The sequence below is a fragment of the Gallus gallus genome, chromosome 1 (assembly GCF_016699485.2).
Source record: "Gallus gallus isolate bGalGal1 chromosome 1, bGalGal1.mat.broiler.GRCg7b, whole genome shotgun sequence".
NCBI classification, from domain to species: domain Eukaryota; kingdom Metazoa; phylum Chordata; class Aves; order Galliformes; family Phasianidae; genus Gallus; species Gallus gallus.
Genome location: NC_052532.1, coordinates 56,206,842 through 56,229,431, shown reverse-complemented (window position 1 = coordinate 56,229,431; position 22,590 = coordinate 56,206,842). Strand labels below are relative to the sequence as shown.

Here is a 22,590-nt window from a genome sequence, read left to right as displayed (position 1 = left end):
CAGCACCAGGAGCCAGCAAGTTCACACTCAGAAAACTTTGCCAAACTCTGCTGGAATTGACGATCCCTTCGCTACCTAGTTAGTGCTGAAAGCCACAGACTGCAATCCCACCATCTCCTGGATGCTGGAGTCAGTCATATGAATGTTTCTTACAAGAAAAGGAAATAACCATGTACTCTCAGAGCTGGATTAACTACTTGAAAACACAGAGAGCCACTTGTCTTCCAGAAAATAAAGCAATCACAAGGAGCAATACAGACACAGAAAACCTATTAGTAAGTGATCACACTTAAATGCAGAAGGAGTTGCTGTTAAAATGAAGGTTTCCCAACAGCAGCTACTTAAAAGCAAACAAGCTCTAATGCAGTTGCTCCTTAACAAATGAATTTCAGAGTAAAGCAGGGCTGTGGTGCTACTCTGCCAGCGGCAGCTGGGTTTTAAAAGTTTCCTGCCCCTCCCTCATATCCCCAGATGCTTGTTTCTGCCTCCAGAGGTGCCAATGCAATTGTCTGCATGATTGTGCTTCAAGCAGAGTTCAAGAAATATCCTGCTTACAGGGCAGAACATAAGGCAAAACATAGTAAAAATATTCCAGCGAAACACTGTTTAAAGTCACAGGGTATATTACAGGCATCCAAAAAGCTGCAATGACAAGCTAAGAGAATTAACAGAAGCATCTTAATTTGGATTTTCCTCTGCATAGCGTAATAACAGAACCACAGCTTTGTGAGAGGGAAAAATCAGCCACTTAATGGCAGAAGACAGCACTGCTTTCTTCCTCCTTTCTCTTTTTCCAAGTCTTCCCCAACCAGAAAAAAAAAAAAAAAAATCCATTCCTAATGAGTTCTACTCTCCTCCTAAAGAGCTCCAAAGAATACATAGCACAAACCAACAAGATCTGGAATCAGGGTGGTTCACCTCCCCCTACATTCCCTCCCCTCCCTGTGACATTCCCTCTTAGAGACTGACTGACTGTTAACAAAGACTATAGAATATACGGGGGGGGGGGAAGGATTTTCTTCCAAGGTGGGAAAAAAAAGAGATGAAAAGGATTTGAAGTGTACAGTACTGGACAAAACAAAACACACTAACACATACATGAAGATAAACCTTTTGGTCTTGTGTCTCTGTTTGAAAAGCGCACAATTATGTAGACTGCTCCAGAAGTAATGTCTCCTGTTGGTTTCCATGGAAACTACAACAGATACAAAGAGTCTAATAACACTCAGAGCAAATTCTCGGCTACAAAACACTATTTTTTTGATAGAGTCACCTTCAGTAACTATGCATTTTCACCAGCAATGAACAAGAGCCGAGCCAGCACATCACACTTATGTCAGCACCAGTGGAGGTGACCCACTGTTGCTGTTGCCAGGACTGAAATGCACCTCAACCACTTCACTGTGCTCACAGCCACTGTTTGGACTCCATAAATGTTCAGCAAGCATCGATGAAGGTCAATGGCTGCCATTTTTTTCCACTCAGAGGAACTCAGGACAACACATCTTTGCTTCCTACACACTTCCATACCAGATGCCATTGAGTCAGAGTGCCCCCCTGGTGCCATCTGTAACACGACAGCAAAACATGACAGAATATTGGTGGGAGGGTTCAATCCCTACTGCCATACCACCAACAGCCATCTCTGACAATGTGGGCCAATGTACAAAAACAGAGGCATTACTTTTGGAGCAGCCCTCAGACATGGCAGAGCTGCAGTTTAAATGCCCTTCAGACCTGCAAACACAGCATGAAATTCTAGCCTCAATTTAACAGCTTTACCTTCAACACATTTGAAGTATCAATTAATCCAACCCCCAGATTTGGAAAGGATGCAGTGATGTGGGTTTTCTAGCACCTAGAATTGCAGCAGCAACTCAGGAAGCTTCTACAAATACACAGCCATACAAAATAAGAATTAAACCAAAGTTAGCGTGATAAAAATACTACAGGTTATAAAGATATCTAAACACAGTTTCACCCATTTGGTTCCCCATATTGTAAATATCCCACAGATCACCATTCAACTTCTCTTACACCGCAGTGGTGCAGCCTCACTCTGAGCACTGGGTGCAGGTTTGGGCACCACAGTATGAGATGGACACAGAACTGTTCAAGAGTGTCCAAAAGGGGGGGATACAAAGATCTTGAAGGGTCTGTAGGGCAAGGTGTGTGAGGAACAGCTCAGGGCCCTGGGTTTGCTCAGCACAGAGCAGAGGAGATGAGGGAAGGCCTGATGGCGGCTGCAGCTCCTCACAGGGAGCGGAGGGGCAGCGCTGAGCTCTGCTCTGTGTGACAGCGACAGGGCCCGAGGGAACGGCATGGAGCTGTGTCAGGGGAGGGACAGCTGGGCGTTAAGGACAGGGTCTGCACCAGAGGGTGCTGGGCATGGAATGGGCTGCCCATGGCTGTGGGTATGGAATGGGCTGCTGGAGTTCAGAAGGTGTTTCGACAGCGCTTTCAGACATAGGGTCTGATTTATAGGTAGCCCTGTGTGGAGTCAGGGTCAGGGGTCGGACTTGGAAGGGACCCATAAGGAGCACCAAGTCAGGATATTCTATGATTCTCTCCTTCTGACAGAATAAGTTCACACTCTTCTACATCAGAAACACAATGTAGACACCAGAATTACACTGGTATCAGATCACTTCAGGATGTATCTCCCAAGAACAACAATTAAACAAACAAAACACAAATACTATCAAAGAAACAAAAAACCCACCCATGTGCTAGCTTTACCATAGGTATAAGCACAAATCAGTCCCGCATTCCTGAGCTTACTTGTGCATGCTACATAAACACCTGCTGCTCTGGGTCCTTGCTTTGACTACTTCAGACAAACTATATTTAACGTGCACTTGTGCTTTTCACTTATCCCCCTCCAAATAATTCAATCCGCAAGGATTGATCTTAAACGCAGTGAAGAATTCCAATAGCTACCCATTTAACTAATTCATTTCTCTCGTCTACAGGCAAAATTCTCATTTGCTCTCACTCTCCCGAAGCTAAAAATAGAGAATCTCAAAATAAGACTTTGTGAAACCAAGTCCTCTCATTCTTTAGAAATGTAACTTCTGGTCTGTGAGAAATGCGAGTAGGAGCAGGAAATATTCCCTCTAATTGAAGGGTTTGTCTTCATAAAGCACATTTATTCACGTGCCTCCATTTGCAAGAAATACATTTTTCTGGTTTTAAAAAATTGCTTAGAAGTTACTTAATGTCAAGTCACATCTTATGTAATTTAATTATCTAATGCCGAGAGTACAAGATTTAGGCATTAGCTCTGAGTTTCACACTACTTAGGAATAAGGAAAAGCCACGCAGAACATTTCTTAAGCATCTTACCTAAGCGACATCAACGTTCACAATGAGCACATGATACAACTTAAGACTGCATTCTGTTCTTCAGGAGTGCATTTTATTTCCAGATGTCAAACAGTGCAGCCACTCTGAACTGCCGGTGCAGTCTCAAACACGAGCAGCAAGTTTGGATGCTGCTTTTGGCTCATTCGTAAACATAAAAGCAACGACATCGTTTTCATGCATATGAAGCAATCTTGTTAGCAACATGATTTCAAGAAGTATCTTCTCCTGACCCCCATAATTAAACTTCGCATACAGTAAACAGGAGCAGTAAATACCAAAGAATCGAAAGAATTAATACTCTAGTACAGAAACTGCGTTCAGCTTTGTTTCTAAGTTAGTTTCTAATGCTCCCAGGATTTTAAGAAGATTATACTTTCAAGCGACGCTGTCTACTGGGAGTCCGGTCAATTGAGAAAGAAGCAAAATGGATTTACATTCACCTTGCATTCCTCAGCTATCCTAATCCTTCCGACAATTTTACAGCTCTCAGAACCTGGCTGTAGTAGAAGTAGCAAAGTATCCACTCACAGAAGTGAACGTGGTAAACAGTCAACTGGAATTTATCTTCTTTAAACTTCCTTGCTTGTTTTATCCAGGGCTAGTACATTTCATGACAAAAACTTGACTATTGTATTGATTTTAACGCATTTTTTTCCCCACCAAGTGACTATAAAAAGCACATGCACTCGGGAAGGAGCGCATGGAATAACTTATGCCTTTAAAAAAATTAAACATCAATGGCTGGAAGCCTAAATCTGTTTCATCTTTCAGTGTAAGGACAGGAAGTAAGGTCATCGTCAGCTTTTAATTGAAAACATTTCCAAACAAGACCCCTGATCTAGATCAGGATCTGGTTCTGTGACATGTAATGTCTATCCCAATAAATCACACAAGTGAGTCCCAATACAGCGCTGGCTCTAGCTCCAGTTTTAAATACAGACCTCCACTAGAAAAGTTGCCTAGTTGGAACCTATACAGCTGACACAACCACCTGCCTTCTATTCGAAAAGAAACTCGACTGTAGCCCATAGGATCAGCCATGTAAACACGTGGAGCTCTGCTCCAGCCATCCCTGAGCTAAATCACACCTCATGGCTGTGTAGCTGAGAGCAGCGCTCCCCAAAACCTGCACACAAAGCGGAGTTCTTTACAACAGCATTACAAACCACAGAAAAAGGTGAGACAAACACAGCTCACACCCAGCTAGAAGGATAATAAACGGCCCTTGCAATATCAAAAGGAAAAAAGCTTAGAGAGCATACATAGTTCCATACTCTTCTGGCAGGGGAACAAACAGGAGGAGATCTTTCTCACATACAAAGGGATATCAGTTTGATTTTCTTATTTGTATGAAAATGCTCAGTAGGAAATGGACAGTCACTGTAGCAAAGGCTACAAAACATTCTTCACCTGTAGGTACAAAAAGGAAACATCAGAAAACTCTAAACCTAAAATTAATCCTTCAGAAGTTTGGAGTTGTCGTTACTAAGGCTGCCCACCAAATCTCGGTTTGGCATTCCTCTGCATAAACTTCATGACGTAGTATTGAAGCATATGATCACAGATGGTTTCCTCACACAAACAGCACACGAGATGGTTTTCAGTACTGCACAGATATTGGCCCTATGCTGCACGTCTGCACATAACATTATTTGTAGAGCCTCGCAAAACAGGGCTGCAAAATTCTTCAGGAGGTCACCTAATCCATCCTTCTACACCACCGTGGAATCACTGGTGCAATGCCCTTCTGTTAGTTCATTATTTCATCTGCTCCTGTAATTCCAGTGATGGATTAAGTTACGGCCCCAAGCCAGAGCAGGCAGCCCAGCACTGCACACCACTCACAGCATTCCAGCCAGGGCTCTCCTGCCTCTGGGGAGAGCCCAAGAGCTCCTCTAACACCAAGGAGAGCACGTTAAAGCCCTCAGCCCACATGCTCTAGCACAAGTCATGCTGTTGAATCACCTTCTGCCCCACTACCAACACCACATCAACTCACAAAGACCTGCTGCAGAGCCTGCTTGTCACCCTAGCCCTGTGCAAGACTGGATCCCTTCAGAGGGATACTGTTATGCACTCTCCTTAGTGAAAAGCATCTGGATTTTCAGGCTCTTCTTTCACTATGTTGCCAGCATTCCCTCTGCTCCTTCCTTGCTGGTAATGATTAATGCCAATTTTGGCCTCTCACCTCTTTTTCAAACCACAAGACCAGTTACACTGTCTTGACCAGATGGCTTAAAACCCATTCAAAACCATACACAGGGAATTCATAGAAGTCAGGGGGGGAAAAAAAAAAAAAGAGGACAAAATGCAGGCAGGGGATATAAGCTGGAATTGCTAAAATGAGCAACCATCAGTTCTTTTTGAGAAGATCTGATTTAAAATGAAACAAAATCCTACCACACTACGAAACAGCACACTGCTTCCAATCTGTAATAGTTAACTTACGCTAAAAAAAGCTTTAGTACAGTAAATGCCAATAAACACCACTACCTGTTACTTCATTTGTGCTTACAAACAGCATTTCTTAAAATACCTTTCTGAGAACTGCAGCTGGGGTAGGCTGCTTTATCGTCCACTGGATCTTTATTGTTTCTAAGACAAAAGTCTTTGGCTTCCCGATTAACTTTTCTGTTGTGCTCACTGTTATCGCAATGTGAATACTTCTTAGTCATTTCTTGTTTCATTTTCAAAATACACCTAAGAAATTGCACATTACAAATGGCGAAACTATGAAGCAAGGTCAAATTCCGACTGCCCGACTTGAAAGATTAATAAATATTTAAAATCACACGCTCAATATCTATTCAAGAACAGCTCCTCTTGGCTCCTACTGCAGCTGCAAGCACTCAGCATTTCTGCAGCACAGATCCCTCCCATAGGTATCTGGTACATGAGGAACACACAGCTAGTGACCACCTGTGGGAAGCTTGCTTTAAGCCACTCGCTCACGTCACACTGGAACTCTGCAACAGCAACACAGGTCAACCATCTAGGACAGCATTTAACTACATTAACAGTGAAACTTTTTTTTTTTTTTTTTTTGAATAAAAGACCATAAACAACTTCCCAGTTGCCTTCACCTCACTCATTTCACACCTTCAAACACCTGCTGCAAGAACAGCAGGAGTCCCATAGATAACTTCTCCATTTGCTACCCAGCTCCCACCCTTTCCCAGAGCAGGATCAGTTTTGTACACTGGATACAGCAAGGGTCCTGTGGGCACGTGGGTATGTGCATGTATAGATATCTGCAGGTGTGTATACTGTGTACACATTGCTTATGCAGATATACACGTTACCACACTGGTTGCCCAAAGAAGCTGTGGATGTCCCATCCCTGGAGGCATTCAAGGCCAGTTTGTATGGGGCCCTGGGCAGCCTGATCTGCTGGGTGGCAACATGCAGACTGGAACTAGATGATCTTTAAGGCCCCTTCCAACTTAACTCATCCTACGATTTTATGATTCTATATGTGGATATACACTTTGTGATCATACAATTATAGCTGTACTACAACTTACGGGCACAGGAGAAATTTAAAACTGCAGTTTTTTTTTTTTCCCAACATTTAATTTTCCCTTCACTGTCTTTATATGCTGCTACTGCTCCATGTAAGAAGTTCTCCAGTTTTTAAAACAAACTCTGAAAATCTGTTCTGTCAGAGAGCTGAAAGATGCCCTTTCACTGAAGATTCAAGGAAGAGATGATCACACTCTTGAACGAGAAGAAGAAAGTTACCACACTCCAAAAATCATAGGTTTTCTGCCAAGTTCTGGAGAAAGCATCCTAGAGCAGCTGTCATACACTCCTATGCATCTACGTTTCAAGACTGATGCCTTCAGCTGTATCTCTTCCAGTGTTGTCCCAACCCTGCATCTTCACTACTTCTGACTCCTTTCAACGCTACTTGCCTATTCTGGAGAGGTTTTGTTGTTGTTTTCTTTTTTAAACCAAGTCCTTTTACGTCCCCCAGTCTGACCATCCCATCTCTAGGTCACACCACCCTTGCTTCTAGGATTTATTTCTGTTTCCCTGATCCACAGATGTATTTCCCGCTCCTGCCTTCCTCTCTTGCCTCATAGTGTTCTTCATCTGCCAGTTGCAGCCTCCCACCTCTCCAGCTTCTACACTCATCCACCAACAGAATCACAATCACAGAATCATTACATTTGGAAAAGACTTCTAATTTCACCCAGTCCAACTGCCAACCCACCCCCACCATGCCTGCCGACCACGTCCCTCAGTGCCACATCCACACAGCTCCTGAACATCTCCAGAGATGGTGACTCCACCGCCTCCCCGGGCAGCCTGTGCCACTGCAGCACCGCTCTTGCTGAGAAAAAATTGTTCCTAATATCCAACCTGAACAGTGACCAGAGAAGACCCGCATATCTTTCTCTTACTGTTGTTGCTTAACCAACACAAATCTCACATCAGCTCCTTTTAACAGCCATCTATCCTTTTCCCCTTGGGCCTTAAGCAGTGAATACCACCACACAACACAGCACCACAAGGCAGATGTCCAAGCTCCTCAAGGAAAGGAAAGTGCTCCGTTACATAGTGCAGACATACTTGTGAGCTCAAGACAGGCAGGTACAGCTCTCAGCCCTGAGGTTGGGCTCAGCCCCTCTACTGCAGCAGTTTAAAACACTTTCACAGAGAAGTCAGGTCTCACATACCACTTGGGGCTGGGATGAACACACTTCGGTGGCACACACACCCCCGGTCACTATTAGGAGACAGATCCATGAAAACTGGATACAGTTCAGTTTTAGCAGACAAAGAAAACGCATCATCTCTGCCACAGCCATGCGTGCCTAAGTTTGGTTGTTACAAGCCGTTGAAAAAAAGTCACTTTCAAAGCAGCAGCAGAGAAAACATCCCTTTCAGAGCCGCCACAATATGCCAAAGCCTAACTGCGTGCTCTAAAGCATAAGGGTATTACAGTCATTCAGAAAAGAAGTTGGCAGAACTCAAAGCAAAAACCATTGTCTCCTTCTTGCCTCGGCATCAGAAGTTGCTGAACTCTTTCAACTGATATTTTGGGGGAAAAAAAAGGAAAAAAAAAAAAAAGAACAACCTTCAGCCCATAGCAAAATGCATAATTCATAAGATTTCAATTGAAACCGTTGAGTTTGTTCTCAGCTTTCCTCTTGGAAAATCTCTGCAGCAAGGAGCAATGCTCTGGAGCCCAAATCCTCTCACAGCAGGAAGGCCGGCACTGTGGAGGCCTACCTCGTCACTAGCACACAAGTCCTGGGCCTGCCTGAGGAACCTGAGGTCCTGCTGCACAGAAACAAGTGGCATTCACAGGGCAGACGTGGCTGAATGGAAAGCAGCACCAGCTTGTTTAGAACTCTAACTTCTTGGAAGGGCAAGCAAACAAAAGACACATTTCCTCTGGCAAAGCTACGAGCAGAGCTTGCAAGCACAAGGCTGCCATAAATAAAGCGAGCACAGCATTGGCTTAAAGGGAACCCTGTGTGAGGAGGAACTGCTCACCTGGCTACTGGAGACATGGAGCTAAGCCAAGTGTGTGTAACATCTGTGTACAACTACACTGAACAAAGAATGCCCTGAAACTGTCCCACACGGCGCTGCACCCTGCTCCCCACCTGACCTAGCATCAAGCACAGCAATGGGAAAAATCACAGAGCAATGCTTTCACAGATAGGGTTTGTTTTTTGGGTGGTCCTATGTGGAGTCAGGGTTGGGACTCAATGGTCTTTGTGGGTCCCTTCCAACTCGGGATACTCTATAATTCTATGACATTCACAATTTGCCTTCGGTCTTTGGGTCTCTGAGGAGATGCACGGAGGCTTCTCCAAGCCCAATGCACAACTTCTCTCTCTCCCACAGAGAACAGTGCAGGTAAACAAGAAAAACCATCCCTGGAGTCAGGGACTGTGCAATGAAATGAAAGAAGCAGCACAGCCCAGCCACAGCAACACAACGCTCACAGCGCCTGCCCCAGCCCTCACACACCAAGCTGCTCAATGCACACCTATCTGCATACTGGGAGCTTGGCATCTGCTGAGTGGTGCAAGCCAAAGCCCTGATTCAGCAACATGTGACTGTAGTGGGAGCTGGATCAAACACTCCTAAACCCAACTTGATTTATTACTTCATTTTCTTAAGCACTGATGTTCACTTTGCTATTTCAAAGCAGGTTTCTCCAATAGCCACGCCACTCTTGCACCCTACGCTTCCCCTGCACGACCCCAGGCTGGAGTGCTCCAGCTGCCACTGGGCCAGCAGAGACCAAATGGCACCGATAAGCAGTGCCTGGCACTCAGGGACCTGCGATCTGCTCGCCAACAAGGTGAGCGCTGCAGAAGACCAGCGCACATGTCCTCTTTAGTTCATAACACCATTACATCCCCACAACATTCTGAGGCTGAAGAAGCGAGTAGGGTAAGGGTTGTGTCTTGATTTTGTAAAGATGATGGGCCCCACATAGATAAAAAGCATGGCGAGAGCATGATTTATCAAGCATTTCAGCTTAGCCAAGACAAGAAACAAATACGCTTGTTCTCTGCTACCTGCGGCCTTCCCATCTCTGCAATCAATGGAGAAGAGCATCCCGTGAACTGCAAGTCCACTCAGACCCACCACAACACGCTTACAGCTCACAACACGTGGCTCACACATCCAGTGGGAAAGGAGCAGGCTCCAAAAGCGATGCGGTGCAAGGCCATGCCCTGTGCCAGGCGGGACAGCGCTGCCCTGCCAGAGCCCTGCTGGGTTACATCACATCGCTGCTGTTACACAAGGAAGCAGCGCCTTCTGCAAGCTCACACAAAGCCTCCACAACTTGTGTTGAAGCACTATCAAGTGGCAGGCAAACAATTCAGCAGAAGCCTTACTGTGAAACTCTAGGAAAAAAGAAAGCCAGCCGTTCTGTTAGCAGAAACGAACCAAGTAAATCCCTGCCTTTGACACCTCCTTTTCTGAAGCAAAGCATCTTCACGGAGAGAAAGGAATCTCTGAAGCTCACTAGAAGCCAACAGGCAGCTCCACACGTTATCAGGCCGGGACATCTCTGGGGCCGTCCCTGCTCTGGGGCTGTCCCCGCTCGGAGCAGCCAGCAGCACCACAGCACCGGGCACACTCGGTACTGCTGCCCTGAAATAGTTCGTAGAATCATAGAATCACAGAATGGCCTGGGTTGAAAAGGACCACAGTGACCATCTACTTCCAACCCCTCTGCTGCATGCAGGGTTCTTAACGCTATTTTGATGTTGACAGAATTGCGTTACTTTCCACCCGGCGCACACCAAACAGAAAGCCCTCAATCGCCGCAAAGCCGCCTCTACACAAAGAGTTGGCTCTGCTTTCACAAAACCCGGCGTTCAGCACGAAGCACCACGCCGGGAACGGAACCGAAGGAGACACCTCTGCGATGAAGCTGCCCACTTAACTACAGCCTAATTCCGCCGTCACCGCAGAAAACGGGGGAAGAGCAGAAGAAAGGAGAGGGAGCGGTGCCGCTGACCCGGGCAGCCCCGGGCAGCCCCGCGCGCCTCCCGCACGCAGCTGCCGTTCCCGGCCCGCGGGGCTCGAGGCGGAGCGGCGCCGCGCCCGCGGCCGTACCCCGGCGGTGGGACCCCCTCCCGCGTGCCGCGCACGGCGCAGCGGGGCCGGGCCGCGCGACGCGCCCCCACGGTACGCAGCGGGCATTGTTAGCGGCGCGGCGCGGGGAGGCCGTTCAGGGGAGGCCCCGCACACCTGCCGGCCGCCTTTGTTCCTTACCTGCGGCGGGCGAGCCCCGCAGCGCCGGCACGGCGAGCAACAGCGGCAGCAGGGCGGGCAGCGCCGACCGCCACCGCGCCGCGAAGCGTGTCATCCCCGCCATGGCACGGCGTCAAGGCATCGCGGCGCCCCGCGCTCCCCCGCGGGCAGAAAGAGCTGGGCGGGCTCGACGACGCCTCCCGGGCGCATCCGCTGCCGGCGGGGGTCCGGACACCCTCCCTCGCCGCTCCCGGGCGGGCCGCGGAGCTTCTGCGGCCCTTCAGGCGGGGGCCGGCCCCGAACCCGCGGCCCCGCGCCCTGCCCGCCTCGCGCTCGCTCCCCCGCCGGCGGCGACGCGCGAGCCCCGGCGGAGGCCGGCCGGCGGCGGCGAGCGCAGCGGGGCCGCCCGCCACCTGCGCGCGCCCCGCCGTCCGCGTCTGCGCGGGAGCGCGCTCGCCCCGCCCTCTTCCCCGGGCGCGCGGGCGGCCGGGGTGGGGCCAGGACCGGCCCCGCGGCAGGGGGAGGGCAGAGGGGAGAGGGGCGGGGCGAGGCGTGTCAGAGTCCCCGCCCTAGGCGGCCCCTGGGACCGGCACGGGCTGTGGGGTTCAGCGTGGGTGTCAGTGACCAGGGTCCCCGCGTCAGAGGGCGGTTCGCTCACTGCCCCCGCTAACGAGATTCCCGACTTTCATTCACAGAAATAGCCTCCCATCTCACGCTGAGGTTCGTGCTTCCCAGTGTCTGTGCCTGCAGTCTGTGTGTGGGGAGGGTGCCTTCGTGGCAGCGCACATCCCACAGTTTCATGTTGGCTGCAGGCTTTTCTCCGGCTCGTCTTTGTGTAGCCTGCAGCTATTTCTCCAATGTACTTTGTTAGCCGGAAAGCCCCATTCTCCTAGGTGCAACAGGAATCGTGACAGGGGACAGGTTTCTATGCTTACTGCTACAAACGTGTCTGGACAAGGAGCTTGCTGTGAGTCTGCAGTGCGCGCTTGCAGCTTGGAAGGCCCAACTGCATCAGCGGAGGGGCTGCAGCTGGGCAGGGCGGGATTGTCCCAATCTGCTCTGCCCTCGTGAGGCCCCGTCTGGAGTACTGCATCCAGGCCTGGAGCCCCCAGTACAGGAGGGACGTGGAGCTGTTCAAACAGGTCCAGAGGAGGGCCACTAAGACGATCAGAGGGCTGGAGCACCTCTCCTGTGAAGACAGGCTGAGAGAGTTGTTCAGCCAGGAGAAGAGAGAGCTCTGGCGAGACCTCATTGTGGCCTTCCAGGGAATAGAGCTTATCAACAGGAGGGGGAATGACTTCTTACGTGGTCTGATAGTGATGGGACAAGGGGAAAGGTTTTAAGCTAAAAGAGGGGATATTTAGGCTAGATATTAAGTGGAAATATTTTCTGTTTTAGTGGTGAGACTCTGGCACAGCTGCCCAGAGAAGCTGTGGTGCCCCATCACTGGAAGCACTCAAGGCCAGGTTGGATGGGGCCTTGGGCAGCCTGAGCTGGTGGGTGGCAGCCCTGCCCATAGCAGGGGGTGGGACTGGGTGGGCTTTGAGGTCCCCTCCAACCTAAGCCATCCTGTGGTTCTACTATTCTATGATTTTATGACTGCTTTTTTGTCTGTTTGTTTGTTTGAGTTTTCACTAGGACTTAGAATCATAGAATCCCTCAGGTTGGAAAAGACCTTAAAGATCATCAAGTCCAACCACAACCTAACCATACTACCCTAACTCTAACAACCCTCTCTAAATCGTGTCCCTGAGCACCTCATCCAAACAGTTTTTAAACACATCCAGGGATGGTGACTCAACCACCTCCCTGGGCAGCCCATTCCAGTGCATAACAACCCTTTCTGTAAAGAAGTTTCTCCTTATATCCAACCTAAACTTACCCTGGTGCAACTTAAGGCCATTTCCCCTCGTCCTGTCACCTGTCAGCAGTGAGAAGAGACCAACCCCGCTCTCACTGTAAGCACCTTTCAGGTATTGGAAGAGAGCAGTAAGGTCTCCCCTCAGCCTCCTTTTCCCCATACTAAACAGCCCCAGTTCCATCAGCCTCTCCTCATAGGGTATATTCTCCAAGCCCTTCACAAGCCTTGTTGCCCTTCTTTGGACCTGCTCCAGCATCTCCATGTGCAGTACATCTCCACCTACCTCCCCTCTGGTCCTTTCCACCCAATGCAGATGCACAGGCTGAATGCTGCAGAACAAACAGCCAGAACTCTTCCTAGATCCCCCTTGAAGGGACAAAGTGCTGGCCCTGTGAGGCTGCATTCTTCCTTTGGAAGAGCAAAAAAAAATTACCAAAACCACAATTTAACAGGCTTCTAACAAGTATCTTAAGTCAAGGATGGCAGTCGCCTACAATACCAATTTACATATAATACGTGTTTATAAATAACACAAACAAAGATCTACATGAGATTTCAGACTCCACTAAAGCAGAACTGAAAATTCACAACAGATATTGCTAAGACATTAACACAGGCCAGAGATCCCGGAGTTAGCTGCTCTCAGAGGCTTCCCTGCACTGTCACTTGCAAATCACACAGCCACAGTTTTAATTAAGCTCTGCATCTTGCAAATGCAGTCATCACAAGAAGTGAGCAAATTGAAAAATAAGGTCTTCTCTTTCCTATGGCACCTTGCTGTGGTCTTTGGGAGCGTGCATCAAGATACTGGCAGCCCTGGTTAAGGGGGGAGGAGAGGTGAACTCCTGTAGCAGTGTGGCTAGCAAGGATTATTTATGTACTGCTGAACAACTTCCCATTGTGTGTGCACCAGGAAGCTTTTGGCATAGCTGAGCCTTCCACCACCGTGATGGCTGTTGTTACTGATCATAGGGGCAAGGCTGAGGTTGCGAAAAACAAAAGGCTGTGCAAAGTACAGTGAAATTAGCAATGGCAGGTTTCACCTGGAGACTGAGAGCTTGCTTCGTCAAGGATGTAAGGAAAAAAAAAAGGAAAAATCACACTTTGGATAGAAATCTCAGAAGTGAACACACTGAGTGGGACACCTGAAAGCCGGACCCTCAGCAGCGGAAGGGAGCACCCGTGCTGCAAAGACAGGAACAGGAGCGTACTTTCCAAGCATCTCACTTCTTGTATTGCATGCAACATCCACATTCAGAAACGTGCTTCTCAAAACAACACCATTTCCTGGATGCTGGAGTGTGTCAGAGACCATCAGCATTATTCCAATAGCATCAGACTGCTCAGTAATTTAACTTCCAGTTGTTATTAGTTGGAGACTCAGTGAGGAGGACTGCTGGTGTGATGTTTGCCATTAGCGGATTGTATTTATGTAAAAATAAATAAATAGCTAAAAATGAGAATTGTCTTCTCTTCTGTTTTGGTGCTGCTGAAATATGTGAAGAAACATGCTGTGAATGTTTCCAGTTTGCTGAACAGCCCAATAAAAAAGCATTGGGAGGGAGGTGTTCTCGCTCAGCTTTGTGAGGACTTTCAGACAGATCATTATGTTGTTCCCAGTGCTCTCAGACATCTGGTTTTCTTATTGCCTCTTGTGTCTGAGGGAGCAGGTTTTTCTTCTATTTGTGACGGATTTTCTTTTACTCTCTTCAAAGCCGTGTGCTATGGAAAGTGACACGGTGAGTGATGTAAAAAAGACCCAAACAACTTCCAGATCAATAAGGTCCAGTCTTATTGTGCACAGCCTTCCTATTTCTGAACTCCGCTTCTTGGACTGACCCAAACCTGTGCTGTGTGCTGCTCCTGCTCTGCTCTCTTGACTAGCCAGCAAAGCACGGGGGCCACTGACAGCTGCTGCCACCAGAGGAGAAAAGGGCCATCCCCAAAAAGCTCAGGTTAACAAACCAAATCGGCTTTGTGCTGGGCAAAGAGAGTACGGCAAAGTGCTATTTCTGGGTCTCAAAGTGAAATAAAATGTAAACTTCATTAGGATATAGATTTTGTACTTGCGTAGCTTATCAAGACAGTCCTGTCTGGTATCGTAACTACATAAAACGCAGCGCTGCAAACTGACACCAGGAATATGCACATCAGTACCTGAACGTCCTGTAAAAAAGGATAAAGGCGAGAGATTCATATATGCTGTGTTTTCAATTCTGAGTTTCTAAGCTGAAGAAATAACGTGGAGCTCAGAGAAACAGCCTTTATGAAGAGTCGAGATGTCTAAAGAATTGCTTTCCTCTGCATTTTCCCTAAAGAAAACTCATTGAGACATTGGAGAGGCTGCCCAAGTGCATCTCTGCCTCACCCGAGTCTTGTCATCCTTTTGCAAATATCTCAGACTGTTTAATCCAGTTCCCAGACTCCTGGTGTCATGCCTGCAACAGCCGCCTCTGAGAAACAGCTTCATCCCGCTCTTCTTCAGGATGGTTGCTCCTATTGTTTCCTCTGACTGCTCCACTTTGACTGCATGCCAAAAACTTTCACCTTCAATTCCTGTCTCTCCCGTCCCTCTGCAGAACTCTGTCAGAGTTAATGGGCTTTGTGTTGCTCCTCTACTGGAGGTACGTAACTCTCCAAGGCTATGGTTCATAACTGCAGCCAATCCTGACCTTAACTGTGTTCTGAAAATACCATTTTATAACACGCAGACGTATCATACACAGAAATTATTGCACTGCAGACTTACTTTGCACTGTCAGACTGTCCTTCATCCTCGTTCACTGAGCAACAGAAAATAACTCCATATATACTTTGTTAACTTGCCCTGTTAAAATTAACCCATTTCGGGCTAACACAGTATCCATCATGACAGCAATTCCATAAATTCCTCTGTAATATGGGACAACAGACAAAACTGAGCAAGCCAGATCTTGTCTGCAGTAAATTTCAACCTTAGGTAAAATCCAAGCATGGTGAATTTATATAAAATATCCTTGGCAATCTCATCTTATTCAGAGTGCTCACTAAAAAGGCCCTTTATGCATACATCCATTAAACCCCTCCCACAAAACAGAATCAACAAACCTTCCTGCCTCTTTATGCAATGTCAATAAATACTTCCAAAAAAATATCCAGACTTTGCAAAATCCTTCCCCACATCTGTTTCCAATCATCACTTCATAATTCAGGGTACATCTCCCATTGCGGAAACCATTTGGACTTTGTATAAAGAGATAAGGCTTCCTCCTGTCTGGCCCAGATATGGCTTATACCAACGATTAATCAAGTGCTATCCTAATTTACAGAATGAGGAAAACAGATCAATTGGTTCTGTAGACTCGGGGATCCGTGGTTTTGGAAGGAGGAGTATCGAAGTCAAACAGTCAATGGGTAGATGCTTTGCCAGATTTCCCCAGGAGCAGCCAGAATGAATGCTTTATAAGTCTTACCTGTGCCATTCACCTCTAGAGAGCTCTTCCTCCTGATGACAGATGATAGCAGCTTGACCCTCCTGAGATAAACACTGTAAGAGCCCCTTTTCCTTCCCTCATGTCTGCTTTGGTTTCCTACTGCTAACGGTTTCTGGTCCCTCCAGGAGGTAGATCCCCAGGCTCCCTCCCATCACTCCCTATCACAAAATACTCCTACCTCTTTGTCTACTCTTTTCTTCATCCACATTCCCCTTCCTGCCTTTATGGCACCGTTAAGACCTTTTCTGCCCACTTTGCTTCCCCATCTCTCAGTAAAACATCACCAGCCAGATCTCTGTAAAGCAAGAAACTTATTTGGCTACGTTTGTAGCCCCGTACTTCACATTAGTGTCTTCAAACAGCATTATCCCTCCCCAACCACCCTTGTTCAGCACTGAACTCTGCAGTCAGAGCTATGTACAACTTCCTGCTCCTTTCATCGCTTTCCTTCCTTTCAGAACGCAAAGCTCACAAACCCTGCTCGCACACCAGGGCCCCTTTGTATGCAGCTGAACAGTAAGCCAGTCCTTCTCTCTCTGCTCTACGCAGCCCAAGTCCAGACTCCAGCTTAGGAGCCAGCTGGTTCAGCTCTGCCTCAGGAGGTGTGCACCACTGCAGCATGGTGCAGCTGTGCCTTAGGAGCAATCAAAGCCATGGGACTAGCAGGCATCATAAAGTGACACACAGTTCTTGAAAAGCACTGAATGACGAGGAGAGAAGAGTTTGTTGAGGGCAGTGTTTGAAATGGAAATAGTTTAACTCGAAAAAGAGAAAGTTTTAGGATCTCCAGATGCAGTTTCTGCCAGTGGGATGCACCACCATTCTCTTCTGGAGTTGCAAGACGCATGTAGGCAGCGCACAAAGCGGGATCCAGGGAACAACATTGGAGGGAAGGCTAACTGTGTTGCTAAATTCGGGACAGAGGAATGCATGGGAACCTGCAGCACTGCTGAGGTGCTTCTTTCCAGAGTGCAAATGCTTTCTACATTTGTGTTGGATACAGGATGCTGACAGGGTATCTTCCTCTGCACTCTGATATGGATTTAAAGCTGAAAAAACGCTAGTAAAGAGACTGAATTGCTGAGCACAGGTATCCAAACTCATTATTTGATATCATTACATTCAATGTTCATCACAAAATAATTACAATAATTTCATTTCCTTCAAAAACCAGAGAGAAGAGGAAGGCAAATCGGAAATGGCCTCCAAACTCCACAAAAGCCACCTCTGGAACCAGCTCCTGCAGGGGCTCATCTCAAACACTGAAGTCGACTAGAGGGTAAAGAGTAAAAACTAAGGAATTAAGACACGGGAGGATTTAGGACATCTCTCCTGACAGCCTTTTTCCTTAGCTAGGGGAACACTGCAGGATCGAATAATCCTACTGAAGGGAGGAGGCAAAAGGGCATGGGCTGCAGCTGCTGCCCACGGTCAGTCAGGGCTGCGAGAGCAAGCAGCCACAGCTGGAGCCAGGCTTTCCTTCACCAGTTCTTCCCAGTGATGCTTTATGCCACGTTAATTTAAGGTCAGATAAAGGGTACGCCGGTAACGTCCTTGCCAGTGAAAACCACAAGTTAACTATTGAATTCTGTTTATTCACTTACTGTTTTACAAAAAGAGTTTCCCTTTGAAAGTCCATTTGAGAAACCTGTGAGACTGAGAACAATATTTGGATGTAGCTCTCGTAGTTAATGGAAGTCCTCTGTGCTGTCTGAAGCCAGTTGTGGTTCCCTTTTTAGCGCATTAGTTGAATGTGTACACTGGGAATATTTTACTTTGTTTTATGTTACTGCAATTTGCAAAAATTACACTAATAGCCCAATTTCATGCAATTATCTGAATGCAGAACATTGTTCAGCTCAATTCCCATAGCCTAACCCTACTGCTTCCCTTGGCTGTCTCGCTTTCAATTACGATCCAAGGTCTGCACATCAGATGAAATGCTACCATTGTTAAAATTGATCCTTTCTTTAAAAGTTATTTTCAGTGGTCTTCTGCAGTACAAGTTGTTTTTATTGTCTGCAACCAAAGGCACTCTAAGGAAGTCTGGTTTTAACATCACAGGCCTGCAATACATATACTTTAGCTAGAGAGCTCTGGCGTGCTATTGTGGTAATAACACAGTTATGTTTGTGCCATAATTGTATCTCTGAATGTCTCTTGAGCTGCCTATATGGGGTGAAGTGTGGCTTTGTGAATACACAGGGGATGGAGAAGAAAAGAGGAAGGCCGTGCACAGAATTGCATCCTTTTTTCCCCTCCATCTATACTAGAGCTAACATGGTGTTGGAAGGCAGGCAATGCAAGTTGTTAACACCACGTTAATGCCAGCTTGGCTGGCCAAGGCTGAACATTCAGAAATGATAAGGCTGGCACCGTTCACAAACATCTGTTTTTTTCATCTGCTTTTCCCTTTTAGGAGCCTTTACTGTTCACATCTTCAAGTTTTAGTCCACAATCTGGAAAACAAATATAAGATTTTTTTTTTTTTAAGTCTATTTCTTATCAAATCACATGATTCCAGGATCTGGGGCTTAAAGAAAAATAGCAAAGATGTTGTGACTATGAGAGCTGGTGACAGCGTGCTCGCTTCCCCAAATCAGGTTAATGCATTCGCCGAGCCAGCCAACCCACCTCTCTTGAAGGGGTCACAATGTGTGATAATGCCACACTGTCAGTATTCTTCTTTGAAGACCCAGAAGGTTTGTCTCAAGCTCTAGGATGTCCCTCTCTGTTTCTGTTCCTCTGAAATACTCACCCTGCAGTTCATCACCTTGGCTGTAGACCTCTCTTTTTTTGGTGGGATGAAACCATTCTCACGCCCACTTTGGAGAGAACTCGCATTCCTTGTCTCACCCTGGACAAATTTAATAGATCTTTTGAAACTAGAGTTACGTGCACACATTTCTTTGAAACTCAGTCTCTGAGCTGTATTTCTGTGTCGCAAATTGAAAGATATATTATGCATTCCGTGATAAGATAGGTCAGACATCAGCCCCTGGCCTTGCTCGTCTCTCTCCTCTGTCTATTAAGAAGGCTTCAATAACTAGGTCCTTTCCTGCAGATGGATAATGTTAGAAGAAATGAATCCCAAGTTTCATGCCTCATTTTGGGTACCCACGAATCCAAATAACAAAATTAAATTCCTTTTTAATTTCCTTTGCCTTAAATATCTTCCACCTTTTTTTACTAAAACTACACATTTAATCTGACATCATTATTCAGGGCTCCAAATGACCTTCGTCAAAGAAAAGGAACTGAAGACACGATAGTTTGGGTATGAGTAGGGTGAAAATTGAGCAGAAAAGGAGGAAGAAGATCCAACCAAGCACGATTGCAGTAACTTTCACATCATCGTTTATGTACTAATTATGGTCTCACATCCAGACACACGCACGTATATCAAAGGATCATAGAATGGTTTCAGTTGGAAGGGATCCTTAAAGGCCATTTGGTTCAGCTCCCGTGCAATGAGCAGGGACACCCACAGCTACATCAGGGTACTCAGAGCCCCTCCAGCCTGACCTTGACTGTCTCCAGGGATGGGGTATCCACACTTCTCTGGGCAACCTGTGCCAGTGCTTCACTATTATATCCAATCCAAATCTCCCCTCCTTTAGTTTGAGACCATTTCCACATGTCCTATCACAACAGACTGCTAAAGAGTCTCTCGCTTTCTTCATATCTCTTTCAGTAGATATTGAAAGGCCACTACCAGGTCTTCCCAGATCCTTCTCTTCTCCAGAAGAGAATATATCCCCCATTACTAATTACCTGTAAGGAATACATCAGCCAGCAAGTCAGCTTTATTCCCCCTCACTTTGGCTGGCACGCTGTGTAGCACTCCAGCACGTGGCCACACTGACACATCACTGACACAGTATTCCACCCATGAGCACACAGTGTCAGCCCGGAAGAAAGTCTCAAAGAACATAAATTTCACTATGTGCTGTATGCCAGCCTTCTCCACCACAGGCACCAAAGAGTAAAAAATATGTATCGGCTCTCCAAGGAGCCTTTCATTCTTGTTTTCTCAGAACTGCCACAGCCGCCAGCTCCTCGCAGAGGATCAGACACATGTAACAGCCCACTCCCTTGTGCAGGGAAGCACTCACAGGGCCCGTTTCCTGTCATTAAGCTGCTCTGAGAAGCAAGTGATAGCGATGCAGGCCTTGGCAATTATTTAACACCGTGATCAGACAGCAGTAAGTGGACTAGCTGCCTTAATGCTGCAGTGCTTCCTTCTCACATGACTGTCTGGAAATTCTGCTGCCCCAAATCTGTGGTCTCCAGTCTCTGTAATGTAATGCATCACTGTTGTGTCTGGGGTACCTTTCACAGCACCCCACAGTGCGGTGTGCTCTGCAGCACTTATGCACCGAGCACACAGGTGTCACAGAAGTTTATGTCGAAACTGGCAAGGTTATTAATTACAATTCTGATTTAACCTTCACGTGTCTTTTATAACTTGGCAACACCCATGTTTTTATATATATATACACACACACACACACACATATATATATAAACACGTACACATTTATAGAGAGACAAGCATTTGATGCTCTATTTTTGGAGCAAAAATCAATACTAGCTGCCCACTGCCAAGAGGCTCACCAGAACGTGTGGCTGTGAAACCCTGCGTTAACAAATAGTGGTGCGTGAGACATAGAGGAGAAAGAAGGAAAATGCTCAAATGGAGGCATATTTCCATTTCATGCTGGCGAAGCATTGTATAAACAGAAAATTAGAAGGGATCAAAATCCGCATTCTTAATGCCCTGAAAGTTATATCGCATCATTATAGTTCATTATACATTTTTTAGAGGGCTCCACCTACTCTCTGGGACCAGAAATCTTTTAATAGCGTGAAGTTAGTCAATCTCTCTTTCATTAATATTCATCCCTCTGCCCCAGTTCTTACATTTCAATCCCCTGATGGCGACGCGCTGCTGCCGCAGCACAGCACAGGATGGAGACCCTTCTGTGCCAGCAGCACCCGCAGAGCAGGGAGATGTGCCGGGCAAATGGTGCGCAGCCACCTCTCTGCCTGCTCTCTGCTAATCCCCTATGCATCTTAGGCTCACCCTCAGCTGGGAGGGTCTGTTCCGTGTCAGGGATGGCAGGGGCTGCTGGCACACAGAAGGCGTTGTTTTGCAGAAGGCGTTTTAATGATCTCGGCCAAGTTGTTCAATCTTCTCATCTTTTGCGTTATAAAAAAGGCCACGTTTTATAAAAGGGAGGTGGCAGTGCTTCTCTTCTTCCCGAGGGTTTCTTACAGCTATCCAGCTTCTGGTTTCCATTCAGCACTAACTCCGTCTCTTTATGCAGCACCACGCTGGGACGTGTAAACTCGGCCCGCAACAGTCTGCAGGCAGCAGGGATCATGGTGATCACCTCGCCCCTCTTCCTCCAAGATTTCTGTCAGGGATCCCTGCGTGAGGCTTTCGGTTGCCAAGGAAACAATTATTAATCTTTTCCATCCCTCTCCTCCCTTTCCATTTTGTCATTCCTTCTCCCACTAAAAAAAATTGCGTCCAATCTCCCCGCCCCAGCACAAGCATCCTCGCCTCCACCCTACAGGGAGAAGGGGAAGGGTGGGGAGGACTCTTGGCGGGGAGCTCAGCCCGAAGCTCACCTCCAATCCACTGCAGGTGGATGAACCCTTTGAAGGCGATCCTCTCAGCTGCACGTGGCTAATCAAATGCCGCACTGTTTGACTCACGCAGGACGTACTCCTTTCTTAATTTCCCAACGGTGCACCTCTCGATATATTTTTGGTATCTCTCCTTTCACCACAGCCTGAGCTTTGGCACGGCCTTGTGCAGAAATGCTTGGGAAAAAAAAAAAAACACACTTAGTTGTAACATGCAGCTAAAAAGCAAAAGCAACAGTGAGGAAAAGGAAAGAAGATGGAACAAGACGGAAAATGGTGTGGAGGGAAGACAGAGAGCAAACAAACTGCAACAACAAGAAAATAAATTAGAGGCAGTCAGAGCTGGAGGTAAACTTTTGGAGTGTCGGGAGGTTAAGCGCAGGTAGCTGTGGGCACACTGTGGGAGGGCTGTGTGGTTCCCCAGAGCCCAGTGAGTCCCACCCCCAGAATTTAGAGCTTCTGGCACTCACGCTGATTTCATGCCCTGAAACACAGCTGTGA

The 22,590-nt window shown here is 47.1% G+C and overlaps 1 protein-coding gene across 8 annotated transcripts in view; it reads right to left on the bottom strand.

The window, feature by feature from the left end:
• Window positions 1-22,590, bottom strand: part of KIAA1549 (UPF0606 protein KIAA1549 homolog) — a 157,660-nt gene that overhangs the window by 126,809 nt on the left and 8,261 nt on the right. For 6 of the 8 annotated variants that reach the window (XR_005844153.2, XM_046910092.1, XM_015287584.4 and 3 more), the window contains exon 1: window positions 11,122-11,541. Coding sequence is in view for 4 of the 8 variants with exons in the window: in XM_015287584.4 (XP_015143070.2) it covers window positions 11,122-11,224 (103 nt within the window). In the remaining 4 variants the exon portion in view is untranslated. Of the gene's footprint in view, window positions 1-11,121; window positions 11,542-22,071; window positions 22,267-22,590 lie in introns of those variants that run through there. The other 2 variants (XM_046910086.1, XM_046910088.1) reach the window with 1 other exon arrangement.